Source organism: Mixophyes fleayi, chromosome 3, assembly GCF_038048845.1.
Source record: "Mixophyes fleayi isolate aMixFle1 chromosome 3, aMixFle1.hap1, whole genome shotgun sequence".
Lineage (NCBI taxonomy): Eukaryota > Metazoa > Chordata > Amphibia > Anura > Limnodynastidae > Mixophyes > Mixophyes fleayi.
Window position 1 is genome coordinate 164271136 of NC_134404.1, and position 23449 is coordinate 164294584.

Here is a 23449-nt window from a genome sequence, read left to right on the forward strand (position 1 = left end):
GTCACAAAATGACTTTATGCTCTGCCTCTGCATATTTCAATGTTTGTGAATGACCTTTTATTTAAACATTTGATATTATATACTTTGATATTGTAAGAAATGTTAAGTGATGTCTTAGTAAACTAAATACTACAATCAGGGCTCAATCACAGAAATTCGCTGGGAAAATGGGTAAAACACATGAAAATGAATGTACGCTTTAGAGGTGTTTTTGATGATGCATTTTCCATGTTATGCTATGCATGATAAATTGGTTAGCCTGAACTCCGCTTTCAAATGTTAATATCCAATGGTGGGAACAAGCCTATAAGTGACCCTACAAGATGCCCAGAGCAAAGCCCAGGACAGATAGTACGCTCCCGCTCCCCACATTCACTTATATACTAAGTGCAAACACACTCATTGATGATTAATACAGTAAAACAAGTGTTCTTTCAATATTTTTAGATATGTGTTTTATTATCTTATTCTCTTTTAGCTTTGTCATTTTTTATGTGAATCTTATAAAATGTTTAGTCTCCTCAGCAAATTTGCATACACTGCTTCCTAAATCTTGTTAGTACAAGTAGGTCAGATTCATGGAAACTATTAAAAATACTGGATTTGTTTTCCCAAACAGGAATTTAAAGATAAAAGTAAAAAGTAACACAGCTGTTCTTTCCCGAAATCCAATTTTAAATAAGGGATACCTAATGGAAAGAAAAGCTGAGTATTGACCACACTATCAACACCAAGTGCAAATCTTTAACTCTTGAGCTAGAAGCCTTTACACTGCCTGAGAGCTTACTCAATCTGAAGTGTCCTCTGTGAGGCCTATTGCTTACTGGTGCTTTATTCACAGAAAATAAGTGAAATCTGAATGGATAATTTTGCTCTAAACATTGAAATAATTAATACCTGATTCCCTATACGCACATTTGTGTATCACACATGGCATAAAACGTTTGGATGGATGATCCCTAAATCTGGATTTTGTTGGACAAGGAATATTGATATTTAAACTCCACTATTGCTTATCATTAACATATTACAATATCTTATTTTCTCTACATTTTTATGGTGCTACCTTTGCTTTAATGACAATTTTGTTCTGTCTTTTAAAAGGCAGTTTAGCCCACTTGTGTAACAGAACTTAACTGTATATCCTGCTGCCCTGTGCTTATGTGCACCAGGCAGTACAGATACGCACTGCTGCCTGGGGACCAACAATTGCTGTTCCCCGTGATCCTTCCCTGCAAACCACAGTCATTATCATCAGCAAGACCCAAAGTGACTCTTTAGACGTTGCCCTATACCATGGACAAAATCAAAATATGCAAGGGACAAAACATATTTAAAAAGCCACTTCAAATATAAGAATAAGAATGATCCTTAATCACCCAAAAAATTAACACACTGAGCCTGGTTCATTAAGAAAAGTAAATAAAAAAAAATGAGTAACTTTGCACCTTGGCAAAACCATGTTGTATTGGAGGGGGTGCTAAATTTAAAAACTGGGGACAGATTTATAGTTGAGAAACAGCATGTCCTAGATCAACTTTAAACTTCAGTATAAAAATAAAGCTATCAAGTATTTGTGTGCTACATGAAAAACAGCCGGTATTTAATTTATGTGCACAATAATAAACTAATATGCAACCCTTGCATTGTAACATGGTTTTGTCCAGGAGACATTTTTTTTTTGCTTTACTTTCCTTAATGAATCAGGCCCACTGTGTTTCTATGTTCACTTCGGCAGTAACATAATGCTGAGTATTCCTATGTATACAGGTTACCCCAATTGTTTTCCCTTGACACTTTAAGGGGCCCCCCAACTTGCCCTTTTCAAGAGTAACCAGACTACAAGAATCTAGCGGAGCCTCTACCCGTTTGTCTTCTACAGTAATTGCATACATTTGTTTGTCTGGCTCATCTGGTCGGTCTGCAGTGCAGGCTAGCTGGGCAAATAAAGATACTCTGCCATGTATATAAGCAGTATCACATTGCATAGGTTCAGAGGTAAGTGGACTATTAGTAGCAATATGGCCTAAGTCAGTGTTGGCTAACCTGTGACACTCCAGGTGTTGTGAAACTTTGCCGCCGGCATCCCTATTGGCCTCCTGCACTACTTAAGTCTGACTCTGGCAGTATGCTTGTGCCAGAGTATTAGGTCAATCCTGCTCCAGCATCCTTGCTGTTTCTTGGCTAGTCTGACTACTCCTGCTCCCCTGTGTTCCATGCTGACCTGGCTAGTCTGAAATCTCTATTGGATTCTCCCTGTGCATTGATTACCTTTGGAAGATACCGACCCGGCTTGTCTGAATACTGTCCTGAATTCCTCCCTGTGCACCTCCATAGCTAGCACGTTACCAAACCTGCTCATCTGACCACTCTTGCACCTCGCTATACGGCTCAGTAAAGGACCGCGACCTCCGCGTCTCCTGCTGCAAAAACAATACCTCCTTGCAGGGGTTCCTGGAGAAGACCAGGTCGTGCATTAGACTCCGCACCTTCTACTTGAGCTGTGTCAAGGTAAGCAGGTACCCCTTGCATATATTGTGACACCCTGGTTGCCCAGAATCCACAGGACTGTCTTGGTATATACATGCAACTCGATTAGCTTCACCCTATCCATATGGAACTCTGCAAACGCTCATTTTGAATTGGCCCCTTACCCCACTCCATTAACCACAATTTGAAAGCACCCGTTGTTCCTTCTAGGCACTGCAGACAAAATGGTAGCGCCCTGGAAATGTAGGAAAATTGACAGGTTCATTAATATCATGTGTGAATTCGTCCCTCCATCTTTTGCAGACCTACAACCTTAATACCAACTCCCACCATCCCCGTACTTTCCATATTTACAGATTCGGAGCTTCATTCATTCTAAAACGCACACTAAATGTCATTGTCAATTCTCACCCTCCGAGAAGTACTGTACATGGTCCACAGAGGCAATATCTCTGTCCTTTACAGTTCCATCCTTGTCCAGGATTCACAACTATTGTAACCCCACGAGGAGGCTTGGGAAAGAGACCAGGGGATCGCCTTGGACAGCAAGGGGTGCTTGGTAAACAGGAGGAGGGTGGCTAGTGGCCAATGCCTCCATCAATGTGAGCATCAAGGAAACTGCCTATAAACCATACCCAAGGTGGTACTTGGTCCCCGAAAAATGTAACCAACTATATCCTTCAGCTTCCAATAGATGCTGGAGAAATTGCGATGCAGTAGGCACATACCTCCATATATGGTGGTAATGTCCCATTATCCAGATGTTCTGGGATATTGCATTTACCATACTCAATCAACTGACTGAAGCCCACATACCCAAGGACCCCCTTATCTTTTTACTTAACAATCCCGTCCCAACAGTAAGTAAACCCACTAACCAACTGATACTCTGTGTTAGGCATGCTTGCATGCTGCTGATAGTTCGGGTTTGGAAAAAGGCCATCTCCCCTTCAAGACCAGAATTGGTGAATAGATTATGGCACTTATTGTCCATGGAATACATTACTGCCCTCCTTACTGACACAATTCAATGTGACTTAATCCCTCTGGTTTCAGCTTCACAAATCTCCCATTCTAAGACATATGTGATCATTGACTCTCTGCCTCCTGTTTTCCTTCCCCTCGTTTAGGATCCCCTCTCCAATCCTGTCATACTTGACCTTTCTTCCTGCCCTACTTCCTTGTTCCCTGCTTGAAAACAAAACAAAAAAAAACCTCTGCATTTTGACTACTTCATATTATTCTGTTCTTTTTGTCATATAATGTATCTGTCTTGTTATGCTCGTGTGTCTTTTGGGTCTCCTGTTCTTTCAATTGTTTAATGCAGGTGTACACATACTAATTCCTGTAAACTCTGCTCTCTCTCTCCTTACTCTCCCTTTACTTTGTTTTTCCACTGCTGTTGTTCTCTTTAACCCTCACTATTATTCCCTCTGTTGTCCCAAGTATTACTCCTTTTTTATAAAATATTTCTATTTCATTTTAACAGTTTAACAAGTTAGGAGGTTACAGATAAGAGAAAAGTAGAGGAGATAGGGCTACATATATTTCGTTAACTGACAAATTTGATAATACAGATTGGATACATATTACTCCTTTCATTTTTCTCTTATTATCCTTCTGATCCCTCTTTACAGATTCCTCCATAGCCCTCTTTTATCTCTTCTCGCTTTCTGTTCCCCTGCTTATGGCTGGCTCCACCTGCACTTTTTATACTCTCTTTTGCCCCCTACTGCTTGTTTTTACTTATCCCCTTTGTGAGGATACCACCCTTAGCTGGGATGGCAGTTATTATCTGTGGGATTCAACTCACTCGGGTAGACCAGAATATATCCAAAATAAGGCTTTATTACGACAGCACAACATCACAAGACGTTCACAAGATACAGGGTAAATGGCAGCATGTATCCTTCAGCAGCCTCTTGCAGTCAGCACTCCAAAGTCATAAACTCAGTCTCTTTCAGAGTCTTATCCTGCCGCAATATTACCACTACCGATTAGCTAGACAGTCACGGTGTCGCCCTGCCTGGGTTACTGGCTCACACAGACCCTGTCCTTGCAGGGTTTCCTCCAGTGGCACCACAATGCCTGGACCAGAGTCCTTTTTGCTGATGTCTTGTACACCAGGATCCTCCAAGCTAGAATAGCTCTCTTGGCATTCTGCTCTCCTTATATTCTTGGCTGTATACACAAGGAGTAGAATCAAATGTCTCAATCCTTCTCCTCACAGCAGTGGTCTCTCAGTGGACACTTTAGCTGTTAGACATACAGTCTTTGTTACCTTGATGATACAATGGAATGGCTTAACTCAATTGGCTATTTGGCTGAATACACTAAACAAAGGGTTACAATATAACAATAAGGTATGCCACTTCATGCTTGCGTGAAACAACAAGACATTTGACACATGTTATCTGCAACATTACACAATCTGAGTCTGTGATATATTTTAATACAAGAACATTTATATTGATACATATTAATACATTTCCCAATGATATTTCAGCCAGTACATTACTGTGGAGGCACATTGTATATCATCTAGACGTTCTAACCTAATTACCTCTCAGATTACCTGTTGACCTAGCTATTTAACATGGGCGACCAGCTAGCTATGTCAAGTTATTCGGATATTGTTCTGATTACAAAACAAGGTCTATGCCACACCCCACAACAATAGGCATTTGAGACAAATGGTAATTACCTTAGCTAACACAAGCAAAATGACTTCTGCTGTCCTGTTATTTTCACACAATATGGCAATATTCTTTCTATTTCTAATATATACAATATTGCAAGGGCAAAATGTACCTAATACCATAAAATAATAATACACATAATACACCGATGTTCTGGTGTATATACTTAGACTGGCCAAGGATTAAAAAGTGCATTAAATCGTGAGAAATGTTTCTTGACACCCTTGTTTTTCCCATTCACTGCTTCTACTCCCCATTATTCCCCTGGCCTGTCTCTTCCATCCCTGTTGATTCTCTTCACATTTCTGAGTCTTTTACTTACCTGCTCCTCCGATTTAGCTCTTCTGCTACGTTTTCAGTTCAAGCTCTACTGTCCTGTCAGCCAATCGCACAGTTGGGAGTCTCTCATGGTCACATGGGGGGTTGCTAGTCGACACACTGAGGAAGTCTGTTTAAGGGTTGTGGAGTGATGACACACATTCTGTCATCGCACCACAGGGGGCATTTCTGATCTGACACCCATTTCTGACCCAGGCCAGGGTGATTGAGAGACTCTCCCAGGAGTCCGGGAGACTATCCCTCTATTTCCAGGAGAATCAGCAAGCATGGGTAGACAATATAAACGCAGGCAGGACCCTTGCTCATGACAGAGCACAGCCGAAATAGGAGTAATGAGTGTGGCTCAGAGTGGAGATTGGGACAGTTGTGAAGGTACTTTAGTGTCGGTATTGTATTTGGGTGTAGGGTAAGCTCTACTAAAAACATGGGTTTTCAGATAATGTTTAAAGATTTGAAGACTAGAGAGAGACAGATGGGGTATGAGTTTAGTGAGTTTATCAGAAGGCCCAGATTTACATGTTTTGGTCCCTCGGGCCATCTTTTGTTGTGCCATCTTCCCAACCACCTCTTCAATGATTCTCTATGGCCCAACTCCACCACATTCCACAAAGCATGTAACTAAAATAAATAAATGTATTCTGCCAGTAATGTAAGGGATTCATTTTATGATGGTAGGTATACATAAGGAAAAAAAAGTGATGAGATAAGGAATCAAAAGGCAGCTGTCATACCTGCAATTCTACCACCCTAGGCTCATACTATGTAGACTTTCCACAAATATGGGCCTATTTACCGGCCCAAATTACAAAACATGAATCACAAAAATATACATCAACATTCTACGCATCCCATAGTTTTCTCAACATATTCAAAATGTTCTATTTTTTCTTTAATACAGTGCTATGTGATTACAATATAAATCATAAACATTAGTAAAGATCATTTCATCTCATTTACATCTGTAACTACATGTAAGCTATTACAGGATTGTGGTTCCCCACCCAAAATCAAGTAAATTGCACAGTGGAGAAATGGTTTAAGCTAAGAAAAGATGAGTGATCACACATCTGGAAGCTACAACTTGGGCACCATGACATCATTAGCCCCTAATTATAACATTTACATGTATTAAGCAGCAAGAGCTCATCATGCTGAAATCATTTATCGCCAATATATCCTGCAATATAAAAATGTAATCGGCCATGCAATTCATGTCATATGCTTAGAATCGTTTTTGCATATTAACTCATTACTTGCTGTCTGTTTAGAATGGTCAGACATTAAATCTGGAGCCTTGCATTGATGGGGCTGTCCTTCTCTGTTCCATTTAACTGACCTTGATGGCATCCATCACACAGCTGCTTTCAACATGGAACTCCAAGCTTTATGGAATACCCTGCTGGAGACATAGGATTGCCCTTCTACCTCATGGATCCCAGCTTGCATGATGGTTACTTCTTAGAAATCACAGGAACACCAGTGTCTTTATAGAGTCTGGTCCCCCACGTGCAGGGGTGCTGAGATGGGGGGAACCAGATTAGCCCCCTAGGCATCCTCTTGAAGCAGCCTAGTAATTTGTTTAAAATTTTATTTTCCTCCATTGGGTGGTTTATGCATGCATGCACCCGCGGAGGGGGGGTTAGTGGGAGAGAGCTGATCCCAGTTCCCTGACAGTGTGTGACATCACACATTGCACAACAGCATGCAGAGCAAGCTAAGGTGCACTAAATATTGCAAGACTAAGAGCTTCCCTGCTCACTCTGCAGGATGTTTCCTCTCTGATGTCTGCAGAACCAGCACAGCATAGATAACTATATAGGGCTGGGGGGCAGGTTATAATGTGCCTGGAGGGTGCTGCAATGTGACTGGGAGGGTGGCATGTGGTTTGGAGGTGTCAAGATGTGGCTGGGGGGTGGCATGATGTATCTGGGGGGTGCCGTGATGTGTCTGCAGGATAGCGTGATGTTCTGGGGGTGGTGCGATGTGTCTAGGAGGGTGAGATAAATCTAATGTTTTATTATAATGTATGTATTATATACTGCGTGACCTGTGTTATGTAGCGCGTGTTCTTATTGCTCGGTTTTCCATATTTCATGTACCTATGTATTTTCCAAACTGGTCCCAGCATTCCAGGATCCATACAAAAATCCTGTACAAGGTTGTAAAAGCTGCAATAACAGGTAGGTGAGAGCAACACTGTTTTAAAACATAATATGTCATGTCTTAAGAGGTGCAGCCATGCCCCATGTTAACCACACACTGCAACACTTTGTCTACACCCCCCCCCCCCCCCCGGTGGTGCTGCTGCGCACCAGACACACAACCCTTTTGCTGCTCATCTATGGGGGGGGGGGTTGGGGCCAAAAGGTTGCCCAGCCCACGTGAGCTTTATGTTTACTTGTTTGTGGCTGCTACCCACCTCTTATCCAGTTCCTACCCACCATAATCTACCTTCATGCTCTTTAATAAATGTGCCAAGGTGGTTTTTATAGAAACCTACGAGTCTGTGTGTGAGTGCCCAATGTGCTGCTTGTGTCAGGTACAAGGACTCTCCTGAGTGGTCCCTGGTGGTAGAGTCCACTATCCACATCGCTACAAGTCTGAAAGAAGATTCAGGTGGAGTCACTAGGTCATAATGGGGCCTATTTATCAAGGATCGTTTTTTGTATTGAAACTTTTCAATCCTTATCTCCTTGATAAGGATTGAAAGTTTCCTTGTATTTATCAAGAAAAGTGCAGATAACCTGCTGTCCCTGAGAAGTGATTCACCTTCTTATCGCAGCCTCTTCTCAGCCGCAGAAAGCTGCGTTGATCTACTCCTCGATTTTATGTTAGTGCGCATGCGCCGACCGAAAACTTTGGACATGTGCACAGAGATCCTGGACTGAAAGAAGGTGAGTCATGTGACAGGAAGGGATCACCTCATCCCTCCACACATGTGCTGTGCAGCTCTGCTCTTCGGAGCAGAGCTGTTTTTAGTGAAAGTTTTCAGTTATGTTAATGTAGGCCAGCTTGAGTTGGCGTACATTAACATGATTGAAAACTTAATTTTGGTCATTGGTACATAGCGTTACTGAGCACTCCCCATACACTGTTATGGGGAGTGCTCAGAAAAATGATAAGAGATGCAAAACAGCAGATATTCTGATATATTTGCTGCGATGCTACAATGATACATAGCTATTTAGCGGTTAATCCCCGAAAACTGTTAACAGGGGGGAAAACTTTGATAAATAGTTCCCTGAGAAAAGTAACTGAGGAGATACACACATACACCACATATCTGCAACACTCTTCTCAGATCTGAAGTGAGGGGGTGTTACATGTGTTTAGGATTTGCCCTCATTGGAACAAAATAATAAAAATACTTGACTTACCTTACCACACTATGCCAACACAATATTACAATATACAATATTATACATCTGGGTTTTAGAATTCTTTTCCCCTTAAAAACATTCCATCAGTTTATAGCAGGTAATGGAAACCAAGGAGTTTCCTACCAGCAGCTAACACTATTCTTTCAAGCTTAAAGCAGAAAATCTCTAGTGAAAAAATATTGTGTTAGGAATAGGAAACAGATTGGCAGGTTATACACACACAGGATGAAGTGACATGCAAGTATATATGAAATTCAAAACCTGAGATAAAATAGATGGAAAAGTCATATGAAATGGTTGGAATGAACAAACACTGTGATGGAAAAAAAGTTCAACAATGTGGGGATTGTGATATTACTTCAAAAATTACTAATAGAACAAAAAAAACATATTTTTCACAGGTAAGCGATTATATGCCATCAAATACACATTTGCATATGCAACAAAGCTAAATAATGTTACCCTACAGTGAGTCATTTGTATTTAAATTCCTCCAGGCTGTTATACTATGAGTATATCTCATAGGAAACACTCTTCTATGGTGTATAGATGGGGAGCAGCTTTTTTTTTGCATGGAATTTTGTAACACTGTTTATGTATTATAGCACTATAATACTTTGATAGTCTGAATAAACAACTGTGAAACATATCCCTATCTATTCCACTCTATCACATTACCTTATCTGTGTGGCGTTTGTATGTTCTCCTCATGTTTGTGTTGGTTTCCTCCAGGTGCTCCGGTTTCCTCCCACATTCCAAAAACATACTAGAAGGTTAATTTCTCCCCATAACTCCCATCTGGGAGTCATTGATTCTACACCTGGGTTCAGACAGGTATTAGGTACCCTGTGGATTTTGCCAAACAAGGCCAATGGCGTTCCATGGCAGACAACCAACAAAAGTCTTCCAGGCAGACATTAAGGCCATTTGATTTTATCCAAGTTCAACACTTCTTATCTCCCCCAGGAGTATCTATCAAACAGTAGCGGTAATACTGCGGGAGGAAAGGACTCTGAAGGATACTGAGATAGTTACTGAATGCAAGAGGCTGATGGAGGGTACATACTACCATTTAACCTGTACCTTTTGATCCTCTTATGGTGTTGTGATGTTGTAATAAAGCCTTATTTTGGATATAGTTTGCCAGAATTAGTTGAATGAATTGAACATAACCACCATCCCAAGTAAGGGTGATTTCCCCACACTGTATCTGGCATGTTACAGCCATGGAGAAAATAACATACTATCTCCATGATAGCAGGTATGTTTTTGGCAGGTCTTGACTCCATGGTTATTTAGGGAAAGTCAATCCTACCTACACCCCTATTAGGGTATACTCCCACACAGCACTTACTCCCAGGATAACTAATTGAACCTTTTTCCCCTTTTCTTCTATAATGAATGTTCTCTCTCAGCCTGTCTCCTAACTGACAACCTGCGCACTGATGCACAATAGTAAAAATGAATCTATAGTTCCTAGAAGCTTACAATATATGCCTTGTATTTGCTCCTCCGCTTACTCCTCTTGCACCCCCCTATCTCCCCGTTCCCTGTTTGTGTCTTGTCTTAGTTTCCCACCATTATAAAACTTGTGTCAAATTTGGAGCTGATATTTATAAACGTATTGAAATGTTCTCAAAGTTATCTCAATGTTCTACTTAGGCCTCTTTAAAGGTCTCTCCTGGTTTGTTATCAGTCTATTAGCATTGTTATGATTATTTGCTTTGACTAATAAAAATATAGGATTAAAATAATAAAATAAAATGTATACTTAAAATAAATAAGGCAAATCTATGAAATGTTATATAAAAAAATGTTACATTTTAAAAATGGAATGCTCTGTCAATGGCTATGAAAATGGGTGCTTCAGAGTATGATGACCAGCGCCCTGGCTTATTTTTATTTTCTTATTAATTTACAGTAACTTATTTGGCGTATGTAAACTATTATGTGACTCTAACATCAATATTGCTTCAAGAAAGCAAAAATGTTATCTTTTATTAGCGTGAGTTATCATTTTATAGCAAGTGCATACTTGGTTTTATCGAGTTGTGCTCCTGGTCTTTTGAAAAGCTTCCAACCCCCTAAGCCAGGGGTAGGCAACCTGCGGCTCTCCAGGTGTTGTGAAACTACAAGTCCCAGCATGCTTTGCCAGTAGATAACCAGCAGATAGGTGGCAAGGCATGCTGGGATTTGTAGTTTCACAACACCTGGAGAGCCGCAGGTTGCCTACCCCTGCCCTAAGCCGTAAATATAGAGGAATAAACATTTATAATTATGCCAACATTTGACATCACACACTTTTTAACTTGCAGTTGTAGCAGCATAGGGATTTATTCACTATTTAATATAAAATATTTTACTTTCTCCATAAGATATTTTGAGACAATATGACACATTTGTCACTATAAATTTTTCCCCGATACATATAGCCATATAGCAGATATTGTTGCAACCGTGACCAGCTATTCAACAATGCTATCATCTATCCACATAAAACACCATAAAAGACACATTAAACTATAAAATCTAACTACACAAAGAATATGCCGCTCTTAGTGTAGTCAGAAGCTTTGTTCTTGACACGAACATGTTTTGGAAAAATACCATGATCCAGATAATTCCCTGAAATGAAAGGTGGGGTTCTGAAACAAGTCCTAAAAGGAATATTTCTGGTTTTAATTTATCCAACACACGTTTTATAGGAAGATACATGAGAAACATCAGGTTTATTATGGAATTTCACTGCCACTGGCAATCAGTACATACTATTCCAGGGATAGTCAATAAAACCACAAAGAAGAGGTGGAATCACTTAGTTTGAATGATTCAAGTACTGTGTACTTTAATTAACCAGTTGTAAGCAAAGAACAAGTGATTGCAACACAAAAAATGGTAACATGTTGTTAATAGAGATGCCTAGTATAATAGTAACATGCTAATGTACTTTTAAACTTTATCAGCAATGCTATGTAAAATGATATATAACCAAAAAATGTATTTCATAATAAAAATACAGTTATGAGATATATCTGGAAACCTGTTACCTGACATGTTATAAAAAAACAGAAAGGAAAAGAATAACAACAATTAATGCTGTTTGTTGATTTTCTTACACAGAGTGTCTCCTCCTGCAGTTATTATGGGGGACGCTGTTAATGAGAAGACGGATGCCAGAGGCAATGTGTGGAAAGACTGGGATACTTTTGAATTATAATTTAGAAGATTTTAGGCATTGTGCTCCATATTATGGAAAAACACCTTGGCCAGAACACCTAAGGTCCCAAATATTCCATATGATACATCCCATGGGTGTATTTAGATCATCCTCATTAGGATTTTGTGATGGAGTACAATGCACTTGAAAACCTTTGGAGCATGAGCCTCTTTCCATGCGCTCTTGAGATGTCCAGAGTTTCATAGTTTTAGAAACACCCTCTGTATCCAGTGTTTTCTAAATGTCCTGTTGCATATTTAATTATTTGGGTGCCTGACTCACTTCACTCTTTTTGTATTAGTAACATGTAGTTTAAGTTTCTATGTATGTTTTAAATTCATTCCTCTGAATGGGTCATTTGTATCTCTTTTCACTCATATTCCTGTATTCTAATGCTACTGTGAATGTTATAATCCAGTGGCGGGAAACCTGCAGACGCCAATCTCACTAATTCTTTGCTTTGTTAATGAACTGAATGCGACTGAATGGGAGCAGCAGCCTCCACGTCATGTGACCTCCTATGCACACTGTTGTGAGGTCCCCCATCATACCAGAATACCAGAGGAGAAGGGAGTGCAGTGTGCTCTATCTCCTTCCTCTGCAGGCTCCAGCTTCATGTCAGTCATGTGGAGGAAGTGTAAGAGACAAGTGGGGGAGGTCTGATGGGCATGTAAGGGGCATGTGGGGAAGTCTGGCATGTAAAGGGCATGTGGTAAGGGCTGATGATCATATAAGGGGCATGTGGGGAGGTCTGATGGGTACATGATGAGGTCTCATGTGCATGTAAGGGACATGGAGCAAGGTCTAATGTGCATATGTGGAGTCTGAAAGGCATGTGGTATGGTCTGGACGGTTAATGTCTAAAGATTATCTCTAGCACTGCCAACTTGAATGTTGAATACACACTAACATCTCTGACTGAAACTGAATTCATTCCTAAAAAGGAGAAATCATTGGTCTTGCTTATTTATTTATTTTCTTACATCTACGGTATTAGATCTCCTGCCAGCACTGCATGTGCTGGCAGGAGATGGTGCAGTAATAAAAGTATTGTAACTACCTTGGATGTCATCATTGAATGTGCAGTACTGATTGCGGTATTTGTTCAGCAGACGGAACGCATTGGCATTGGCAAAATCTTCAAACTGGATAAGGCAGTTCATGCCGTATCTGAAAGACAAAACAACACCTTCAGGAACAGAACTCATGAGGAATGGCTGGTGGGAATAACGCTCTCAGTAAGACAACTTGCATTTCTTTAATTGTGAATTAAAAGGCTACATAACTGCAGTGATTATCTATGGTGATCCACACCATGAGCAGACTCCGTTTAGATTATTATACTGGATAAACAGAAACAGATAATTGAAAGGAAGTCAAATAGCTTCATGATTATTATAATATATAGTTGCAACCCAATTTGCTGCATTATCTTTTTATCAGTCTGATGAGCAAGATGCGGATGGTAGCAAACTTCTGGTTGCTGTAGACTTTCATATCATCATCATCACCATCATCATCATTATTATTTATTTATATAGCGCTAGCAGATTACACAGTGCTTTACAATTGGGGATAAACAGTAATAAACAATACTAGGTAAAACAGACAAAGAGATGAGAGTTCCCTACTCACAAGCTTACAATCTATAGGCTAATGGGAGTCAGACACATGAGGTTAAATCTACATACTGCATATTGGTCCAGCCAGATTGCATATGAATTATGATCTACTATAGATATTAATGAGCCTGTTATGGCATTTATGGTATTTAGGGCAGTTTGTAGACAAAGTGGCTCCCAGGGCAAAACTTGAAGGTGGGTCACATGCAGTTTTAGTATCAGCGGCAGTGGCAATGCAGATAGTTGCGAGCATAGTCAGTGGTGGCTAATACTGCAAGCTGGTACCAGATTTACCTTTTGTGAGACAATTAGGGGCCTGATTCATTAAGGAGCTTAAATGAAGAGGTATCTTATCTCAGTCTCCTGGACAAAACCATGTTACAATGCAAGGGGTGCAAACTAGTTTTCTGTTTTGCACATAAGTTAAATATTGACTGTTTTTTTATGTAGCACACAAATATCAACTTTAAATTTCAGTGTACAAATAAACTATCAAGTATTTGTGTGCTACATGAAAAAACAGTGAGTATTTAACTTATGTGCAAAACAGAAAACTAGTTTGCACCCCTTCCATTCTAAAATGGTTTTGTCCAGGAGACTAAAATGAGATACCTCTTCATTTAAGATCCTTAATGAATCAGGCCCTAGCACAAGAAAATATTAAGTCTACCAAATTAAATTATTAACATTAATCTAAAAACCTTATAATAGTCAAAAGGAGAAGGGGGACACTAATGTAGATTAACATTGCTTTAGGCTATATTCATTATTATCATAATTATAGTTCCTTTATAAAGCAACAATATGATCTCCAAAACGGTAAAATTAACATTATTACAAATATTCTGTGATGAAGGCCAAAAAATAAAAGCAGCTTAATTCTCCCACAATTGTGAAATTAAAAAGCAGGACACTCTTGTGGCCTAAAGGTTGAACAAGCCTTAATAGAAATTCCATGATCCATTTGAGTACAAAATGAGTTTAGAAACTTATACCCACGTATCCTGTTAATTTGGGTGGAGACCTGCATGTAAATACTGTGACATTGACACTAGCCACAGAAAAAACTAAACGTGTTTAAATCACTGAAGGCTATGTATTTGAAGGTCTATATACATATGAAATAAATAATATAACCCTCAATCTGGGGCCAAATTATTGTGAAATGTATGCCTACATAGCAGGGCTAGCTGTTGCCCCTCGCCAGCCATTTATTACATCTTCCAGGTATGTACCCAAGCCATTTATAATACTAGCCACTTATGCCCACCAGCCATTTATAATAACTTTATAAATCATTTCTAACAGCTTTGGCATCCAGGCATTTATCATACATTCATTTGTGTTCCCCCCAGCCATATATAATTAACCGCCTTTGATTCCCTGCCTTTTATGATACCAGCCATATATAATATAAGTTAACCCGTGCATGATACTCATGCATTCTAGTCAAATCAAGCTACTTAAGGTGTTATAAAGGTTCTTGTCATGCATTTGGGCCATAGCCCAGGCCTCAACCACCAACCACTCCCCACTGTCACCCCCGGCAACCAACAACCACTCCCAACTGTCACTTCTCCTTCAAGAAATAAATATATATTTTTTTTTAATCTTTATAAACACTTTTAACAATTAACAAATTAAAAACATCTTAGTATACCAAATTTCAGCCCTTTCTGATTTTTTTTTTCCACACACACTAAGAATTTAGTAGGTCAGTGTATAATTCCGCCCAGCAGGTGGCGCTGCAGCTTGGTTTTATTTTTTCCACACACACACAGACAGACTAATACACGCCACTAGACATTTATATTATAGATTAGCCCTTAGTCCCAACTCATTTATAATAATAGTTAAGTATACCATCAGTCATATATAGTCCTATATTTTTTAGAGGACATGCTTGCCCAGGCTCCTGTGGTTTTCTCTCCACTTCACTTTGCCCACTTTTCTAATCATCTCTCTACCCCCATATCTGTCCTATGGCCAGCCACTTGCCTCAGCTGTAAGGACCACTGAGTATAGCAAAAGTCAGAGATAATTAAAATGTATGGCTTCCTTGCTCCCCGGTGTGCCAACATTTTCTCCCATCGAGCCCAGAAGAAGGGAGGATATAAAATCTCCCTTTCTTCTACACAGGTTTCTGCAGCTCTGACACCAAGAAGGGTCAGGACATATATGGATGGGCACTTAGACAAGTGGGTGAAGCGGCATGAAAGACACATGGGTTGGACTGAGTGTGCTCAACCCCCATATATATATATATATATATATATATATATACTAAAGAAATAACATGTGGCCTCAGGACTGCCTACTCTTTCCTTGCTCTCTTAAAATACGTTTCTCAATACATTGCAAAAGTGTGATATGTTCATGTGTAAATTTAAATATTTTGCAGGACACAATTGTATATAACACTGTATAATATACATAACTGATACTTTAGTCTACCTTTGTATTGTAGGTCTATTGTACAAGAAAATGTGGAACTCATTAAGATAAACATTCTACTATAAGACAAAATACGGCGCATCAAATCTACTATTATAACTGATATTTAGTGTATTTATTACACTCTTCCTGACCAATTAACCAGCATGGGGCGGGACTGGTTTTATTGCTTTGTCCATTACTGACGCTGCCTCCTTTCTGCATATCAGGATGTAGGGAGTGGACGCATGTGAAAATCCAGTATTTTCCCTTAAATCATTCTACAAGGTTTAGTTATGAGGTTGCTTCAGAAAATCTGAATATAGTGTGTATATACTATACTATGTGTATAATTGTTGCATATGTACAGATGGATGAGTTACATATGATCTTCTAAGGTCTCATTTTAATAAATGTGAATAGTTCTTTGTTTAAAAAAGCTCTGGACAATTCAAAATATGTTTACAGCCAGCTTTATGCTACATAACAGCGTTGTTCTAACACAATCCCTCCCCCCCCCCCCCCATTGAAAAACAATCCTTTTTTTCTTTGTAACCCCCTCTACAGACAAAGAGGTTACTAATGCTTTGATTATTAAGCATTTTGTGGTTGGATTTTAAATCCACCCATTGTTGGAATTCTCTTATTAAATGGATAACAATCCAGTGAATTGTTGAGTTAAACTATAAAAACAGGTTTCTCAAGAGTAAAGAAAACTATTATAAAGTAAAATATATAAGCAGACACAAATCTTATACCCTGTAGTGTGGATGGTCCTTTTGTCAAAGACGGGTTAGAGATTCCTGGTCAACAGTGACAAAAATGAGTGGCGTTTCATTGCCAGCATATTTGTTGTTGGAAAATCTACAACTTAACTGACAGTCTGCAAATTTAAATCAGCTGAATAACTAATGCACTGTAAACATTCATTCCTAATCCCCCAATAGAGATTGTGGACCTCATGAGGTCACAAATAACAACTGATCTGCTAGTTGGACATTTTTTTGTGTGTGTTGACTGGGGTCAAAGAACACTTTTTTTAAAAACAGATTATCAGAATGTTCAGAGCAATACAGAGTATTTCAGGATATGAGTGTGTGGATATTATGGGATTGTGTATTGACTTGTTCACTGTGTGACTGTGAAAGTGAGAGCAGGACTGTATGTTTCAGTACCAGTCTTATGGTGTAGTGAGAGCAAATGAGTCAAATGGGAACTTGTAGACTGAGAGAATTATAGTGGAAGTAGTAGGTTCCCTCAGCAGCACATGGTAGTGATGTGAGGTTCATGTCAAAGTGATGCAGTAAGATCGCCAGACGCACCTCTATAAAACATGAAGTTCATATATTCACCATGTTTTGTAACATTTATCAGCTGTTAGGTAATAATAAAAGAATAGCGTTAGGATCTTTAACTTTCTCAACACAAGTTTATGACAGAAATCATTAATCCCCTTTATAGCTATAGACTAGAAGTACCTGTATAACATGTTAAGGCAATCACTGGTAGTAAAGACAGATTTTATATCTGCACTGGTGAGTTAGAATAGGAATATCTGATTTCCCATGATCCCACAAACACCTGCCAAATATTTACTGCCAGACTCTTATTTCTAAGGGTTACTAATATTTACAGATTCAATCTGCTATCTCCACCAGGCTCCTTTTTGATAAAACTGGCTTTGGGAGCTGTACACTAGATGCAAATGATAGTTCCCAGTGCTATTCCTAGAAATGAGCAATATGGCACTAAAGGCTGCCATTAACAAATTACAGACATATCCCAAAGCTGTAAATAGCAGGGCAGTGGACTCTGGAAGTCAAGGGAGGGGCAAAGGGCACCAATGGGGAGTGTATCTGAGTGCGGTCCCCAGTCAACATAACCGGGTTCTGCATTGTTACCTAGTGTGACGGGATGGGCTTATTCTGCCACACCAATCGTTCACCATGGTATATGGGGGATATCACTGGTTGTCAGATTTGCCAGTCCCCCCCCCCTCCCCCTGAACCTCATTCCCACAGGATTTATTAGAATTCTGCTGACACTGCCTTCTGACTGGACCACCAGCAGAGATGGGATTTGGGACTGGAGAAGTGAGAGTACATCATCAGATCACCCTCTAAACCTAAACCACCAGGTTAGTGCTTTTAACTTTTTACTCATTTTAGACTTACATTTTTACAGTACATAAATACATTGATATTTCACATATTTTGACATACACAAGGCGCATGGCACTAGCAATATAGTAAAACAGCATGTGCAACCCAATTGGATGGGGACCAGCCACACCTAGCCATCAGAATATGCAATAATCAACTTAAAGGATCATTAGCATGCAGACTTGCAGTAGATGTACTGTGCAGTTGTTTATTAAAATAGGATGATTCCCGAAAATTTTCATATGATAGTTCACCATTCATTACCCTTTTCATATATAGTTCTGATAGGCCCTCTGGGTTCAGCCATGGGTATAAACGTGCATAACTGAGTAAGGCTGCAGGTAGATGTGCTTGCTCTAGCCACATAAGCACCATTGGTAATTAGGTGGTAATGCTTGTCTTCGTGGCAGCACTCTATCCCAATGGGAGTATATTTCCCCTACATGTCACCCTGAAAGCTCAACAGGGAATGAAGCATAGGTTCCTGTCATCATTGACTTAGACAGTATTTTCACTTAAGTAGGTGCAACTCAGACAACTAAACCCGTGCAATACATTATCAGGTTAGTGTCACCTTCAGGGGTAGTACTACAGGGTGTAGGCAGGTCTGGATTTCTAGCATTGAATGGAAAGAGATATTTTTTATTAATGATTACCTGCGAAAGCTAAATATGAGTAGCTTATTGTACATTACTGTAAATTAGAGCTGGATTTCAACACTGCTTGACCATATGAAAATCAACCATACCCATGTGTATAATATGTGTCGGCCAGGTAAGCTCAGAAACAACTACTTCTTTTTAAATGCATAGGCAAACCGAGGGGGGTGGGGGTTCCTAGTGCCTGGAAACTCCCTCCGAGCCTGGGGCACTGTATAATTGAGGTGGCTGGACCCTGCCCCCGCTTCACACGGCTCTGCTTAAAAAGGGAGAGTTGCGTGCACCTAACAGTAGTGTTTGCAGCATTGCCCATGTATATTATAGGGATAGGAAGAGTTGGAGAGCAGCCAAGCACTGTCTAATATTAAAGACATGCCCCTATACCTGCTGGTCACGCCCACCAATGGCGTAGTGTGTGAACCCCCCTCTACGAATCCAGTGTTTGCCCCTGAAATGGGCATTGCTCTTTTGATATGGGCCTTGCCATCTAATGGCAAGCTAAACTTGATAATGTGAACTATACCTGTGGGCTAGCACTAACAATGAATATTTAGTTAAAATAGTACAAATTCTAAAAACAAATGATTTTCTAGAGTGATTTAAGAAGAAAACATTTTTCCTTTATGTCCAATTTACTGGAAGGAATGTTCTATTTTTGATGAATTCTTACTGGAATCCCAGTATTCAATGAAACATGAAATATATTAATTTGTGCACTTAAGATGCCAAAGTAAATATGGCCAGACAGATATTTCTGGAGCTAAAGAGAACTTTAGACATAAAGATTCTGGCTCTAATTTAGAAAGTGTATCAAGATCCTCAGAAATGAACTAATTTAATTTCCTGTTCTTTTTCTATGTTTTTGTTCTCTTACACTCTTTTTCCTCTGCTACTGTTAATTATTAAGATTAATATGCATGTAGTCCTATGCTAAATTATTTAGAATAAGTATTATATGTATTGTATGGGTCTATACATAGGTTTACAACATAATAGAGAGAAAGAGAACGGGAGGATTTAGGCACCAAAGCAAAGAGACTCAAAAAAGAGGGACTTAGAGTAGTATGTACTTGTTTATCATCAGCCAGAAATACCTATTATTATGGCAATTATTTAGTGTATTAATATTATTATTATTATTATGAAGATACACTTTTATTCAGAATGTTCTCATAAACAGTGAAGTAATGGTGCTGCCTATTGGGTTCCCTACTTCCAAGTGTTCCTATTGTTTTGTTCATTAGTAGTAAGCAAATATGTTCTTACATATGTATAGCATACTTGCCAACTTGTAGCACCTCTCCTCTGGGAGATTTGAGTGGAAGGATAGGTGGCAAGGGTGGGACGGGGTGTGGTGGTGCAATTGGATCACTGTAGCCCCACCCCCTGGTTGCGATTTGCGGCATTTCGTGTCAGGGCTTAATGACATGATTTGCGCTGTTAAGGCCTGCATCCCCCTGCATCTCTTCCAAAAGTCTGACAGGACTCCCCAAAATTTGAGAGCCTCTGAAAATTCCAGGAGAGTAAGCAATTATGGTGTATATATCATCATCATCATCATTTATTTATATAGTGGCACTAATTCCGCAGCGCTGTACAGAGAACTCATTCACATCAGTCCCTGCCCCATTGGGGCTTACAGTCTAAATTCCCTAACAGACACACACAGAAAGAGAGAGAGACTAGGGTCAATTTGATAGCAGCCAATTAACCTACTAGAATGTTTATGGAGTGTGGGAGGAAACCGGAGCAACCGGAGGAAAGCCACGCAAACACGGGGAGAACATACAAACTCCACACAGATAAGGCCATGGTCGGGAATTGAACTCATAACCCCAGTGTATATTCACATGACAATAAACTATGCACACAATAAAGCATGAATTATAGTACTTTAAAGATAAAAATAAAGAAAAATTACAGAAAACATTATGGCATGTATACATTTCAGGATACATTTCCATTGTCATGTCTTCATACAAATTTAACAAGAGAGACATTGTACCAATTGGTAACACTAACTGTAAAAGCCTGCAGCAAGAAATGGTTCTGCTACGCTGTTAAATGGTTTTGTCAGTGTATAAATTAATTTCACTAAGCAATGCAGGAAAAAATGGTTGTCTATCTGAGAGCTGTGTGCTATGAGAATAACAACAAGACAGTATTTTATATTTAGTAAGACTGTTTTTACTTTAATTAACATATGTTTTACTTTAGAAAACACATCCCATGTATTTCCTTTACTCATATCAATTGTTAATCTTTACAGACTTTTGTCATACTGCTGGCAACTGTGCAAAAACATGGAACCTCCAGATTTTCCAAATCTGTAGTTTTAAATGAAAGGGGGTTGTGCTCACACATTTATATAAAGTGGTGGAGTAATGCTATGTAACGCAGACAACTAACTTCTACACTCACATTTATAAAGACATTAAACAACTGGGGTTCTTTCAGATTTTAAATGTTTTTTGTTTATTAACGAAGACTTTTTGCAATTACAGCTGATAAGCTATTGGCCTGATGCACAGTTGAACGTAAAATGTGTTTTACAACCACAAAATACGCAAAATAATGTATTACAGTCCACATGCTGAGTTGGCCGTATCAAGCTGCATCCAGCTCTCCATCTGTAACATATGCACCAGGATTATGTCAGGCGTTCCTACACCCACATACACACGACCAGATCGTAAGGGCAATACAACTTTGCAAACTTTTGTTTTCATAGGGAAAACACATTAGGCTTCATATAATACAGCAGATTCCTTGTGTAGGGAATTAAAATAAGAATTTTGGTGTTTAAAATTAAATACAGACACAAAATCATATAACTCAGAAATGATCAATGAAGAAAGTACCCAGTAGATTCAGCGATGAAACTGCAAAAATCCAATCAGAAGCATTTAGCTAATGCTTGCAGGGCCGCCGAGAGGGGGGGGGAGCGGGTACAGTTTACCCGGGCCCGGCCATGCCAGGGGGCCCGGGCCGGGCCCTCGCTGCTAATTAAAAAAATTTTTTTTAATTTTTCTGTCTTGCGTTTTTTTTTTTAACTTTTTAATTTTTTTTTCCCCGCGGGGGGGGGGGGGGGAGGGGGGGGGGGGAGGGGGGGTCTTGGGTTTCTTGGGAGCTGGGAGGAAGAATAAATTAAAAAATACTCACGTGATCGCGCGGCGCCGTGTCCTTCCTCTCCTCCATTCACACTGACTGCCGGGCGTGACGTCATCAAGTCACGCCTGTCAGTCAGTGAGGAGCGCCGCAGCCAGCAGGAAGAAAGAAGACAGAAGAGGAGACAGAAGAGCAGAAAAGAAAAGAAAGAAGTTGACAAAAGGTAAGTAAAGAAACGGAGAGGCAAGGGGAGGAAAACAGAGAGGGACAGTACTATAAAGAAAGGGGACAGAGAAACAGAGGAGGAAAAAAAGGAGAGAGCCACAGAGGAATAAAAAAAAATTGGGGAAAGAGGAACAGAGGAGGGGAAAAAAAGGAGAGAGCCACAGGGGAATAAACAAAAAAGTGGGAGAGAGGAACAGAGGAGGAAAAAAAGGAGAGAGCCACAGGGGAATAAACAAAAAAGTGGGAGAGAGGAACAGAGGAGGAAAAAAAGGAGAGAGCCACAGGGGAATAAACAAAAAAGTGGGAGAGAGGAACAGAGGAGGAAAAAAAGGAGAGAGCCACAGGGGAATAAAAAAAAAAAGTGGGAGAGAGGAACAGAGGAGGAAAAAAAGGAGAGAGCCACAGAGGAATAAAAAAAAGTGGGAGAGAGGAACAGAGGAGGAAAAAAAGTGGGAGAGAGGCACAAAGTAAAAAAGAAGGGGGAAAAGCAGCATGGAGGTCGCAGTGTGAGCATAAGGGGGTACAGTGTAGTTGTGATGAAGGGGCACAGTATTGTGTGTGTAATGGCACAGGGGGCTTGTTGCAATGTAGTGTGTGTGAGGTAGGTGGCAGCTAATTAATGGGCGCTATTTTGTTTGTAGGGTGATGGTGAGGCAATTTAATAGTAGGGACTATTAATTTAAGATGGGGTGGTTTGGGGGCTATTGAATCTTGGGGTGAGTTTAGGGAGAATGAGGTCTATTTATTAAATGTGACTATGAATTATTTAATGGCAGTGATGGTTGCGGGAAATAGGTATTGCTGGGGCTGTTTGCAGGAAGGGAAATAGGTTTATTTATTAAATGTGAATAGTATTATTTTAATGTTGGGGCTGGAGGAAGGCCTAATTATTAATCGTGGGTGCTATTGATTTAACGCTGGGGCTGGCTGTAATTTTCTAAATGTAGCCATTTTTTTTTCAAAATAGGTCCTTCAACATTTCTGGATCCGGACAAGCCACAACTAAAGAAACCAGCAGCCACAGGTGGAGAAAGTGAGAAGAACAGGTAGGAGAGAGCAGCACAGTGTGTGAAATGTTGTGATTCTAGTAGGGACAATACCAATTTTTGGTGAAT

General features: G+C 39.8%; 1 protein-coding gene across 1 annotated transcript in view; it reads right to left on the reverse strand.

The window, feature by feature from the left end:
- The window catches only part of ME1 (malic enzyme 1), a 318849-nt gene that overhangs the window by 46354 nt on the left and 249046 nt on the right, over positions 1–23449 (reverse strand). The window contains exon 7 of the mRNA XM_075202703.1: positions 13186–13295. Within this exon, the coding sequence (XP_075058804.1) occupies positions 13186–13295 (110 nt within the window). The remainder of the gene's footprint in view (positions 1–13185; positions 13296–23449) is intronic.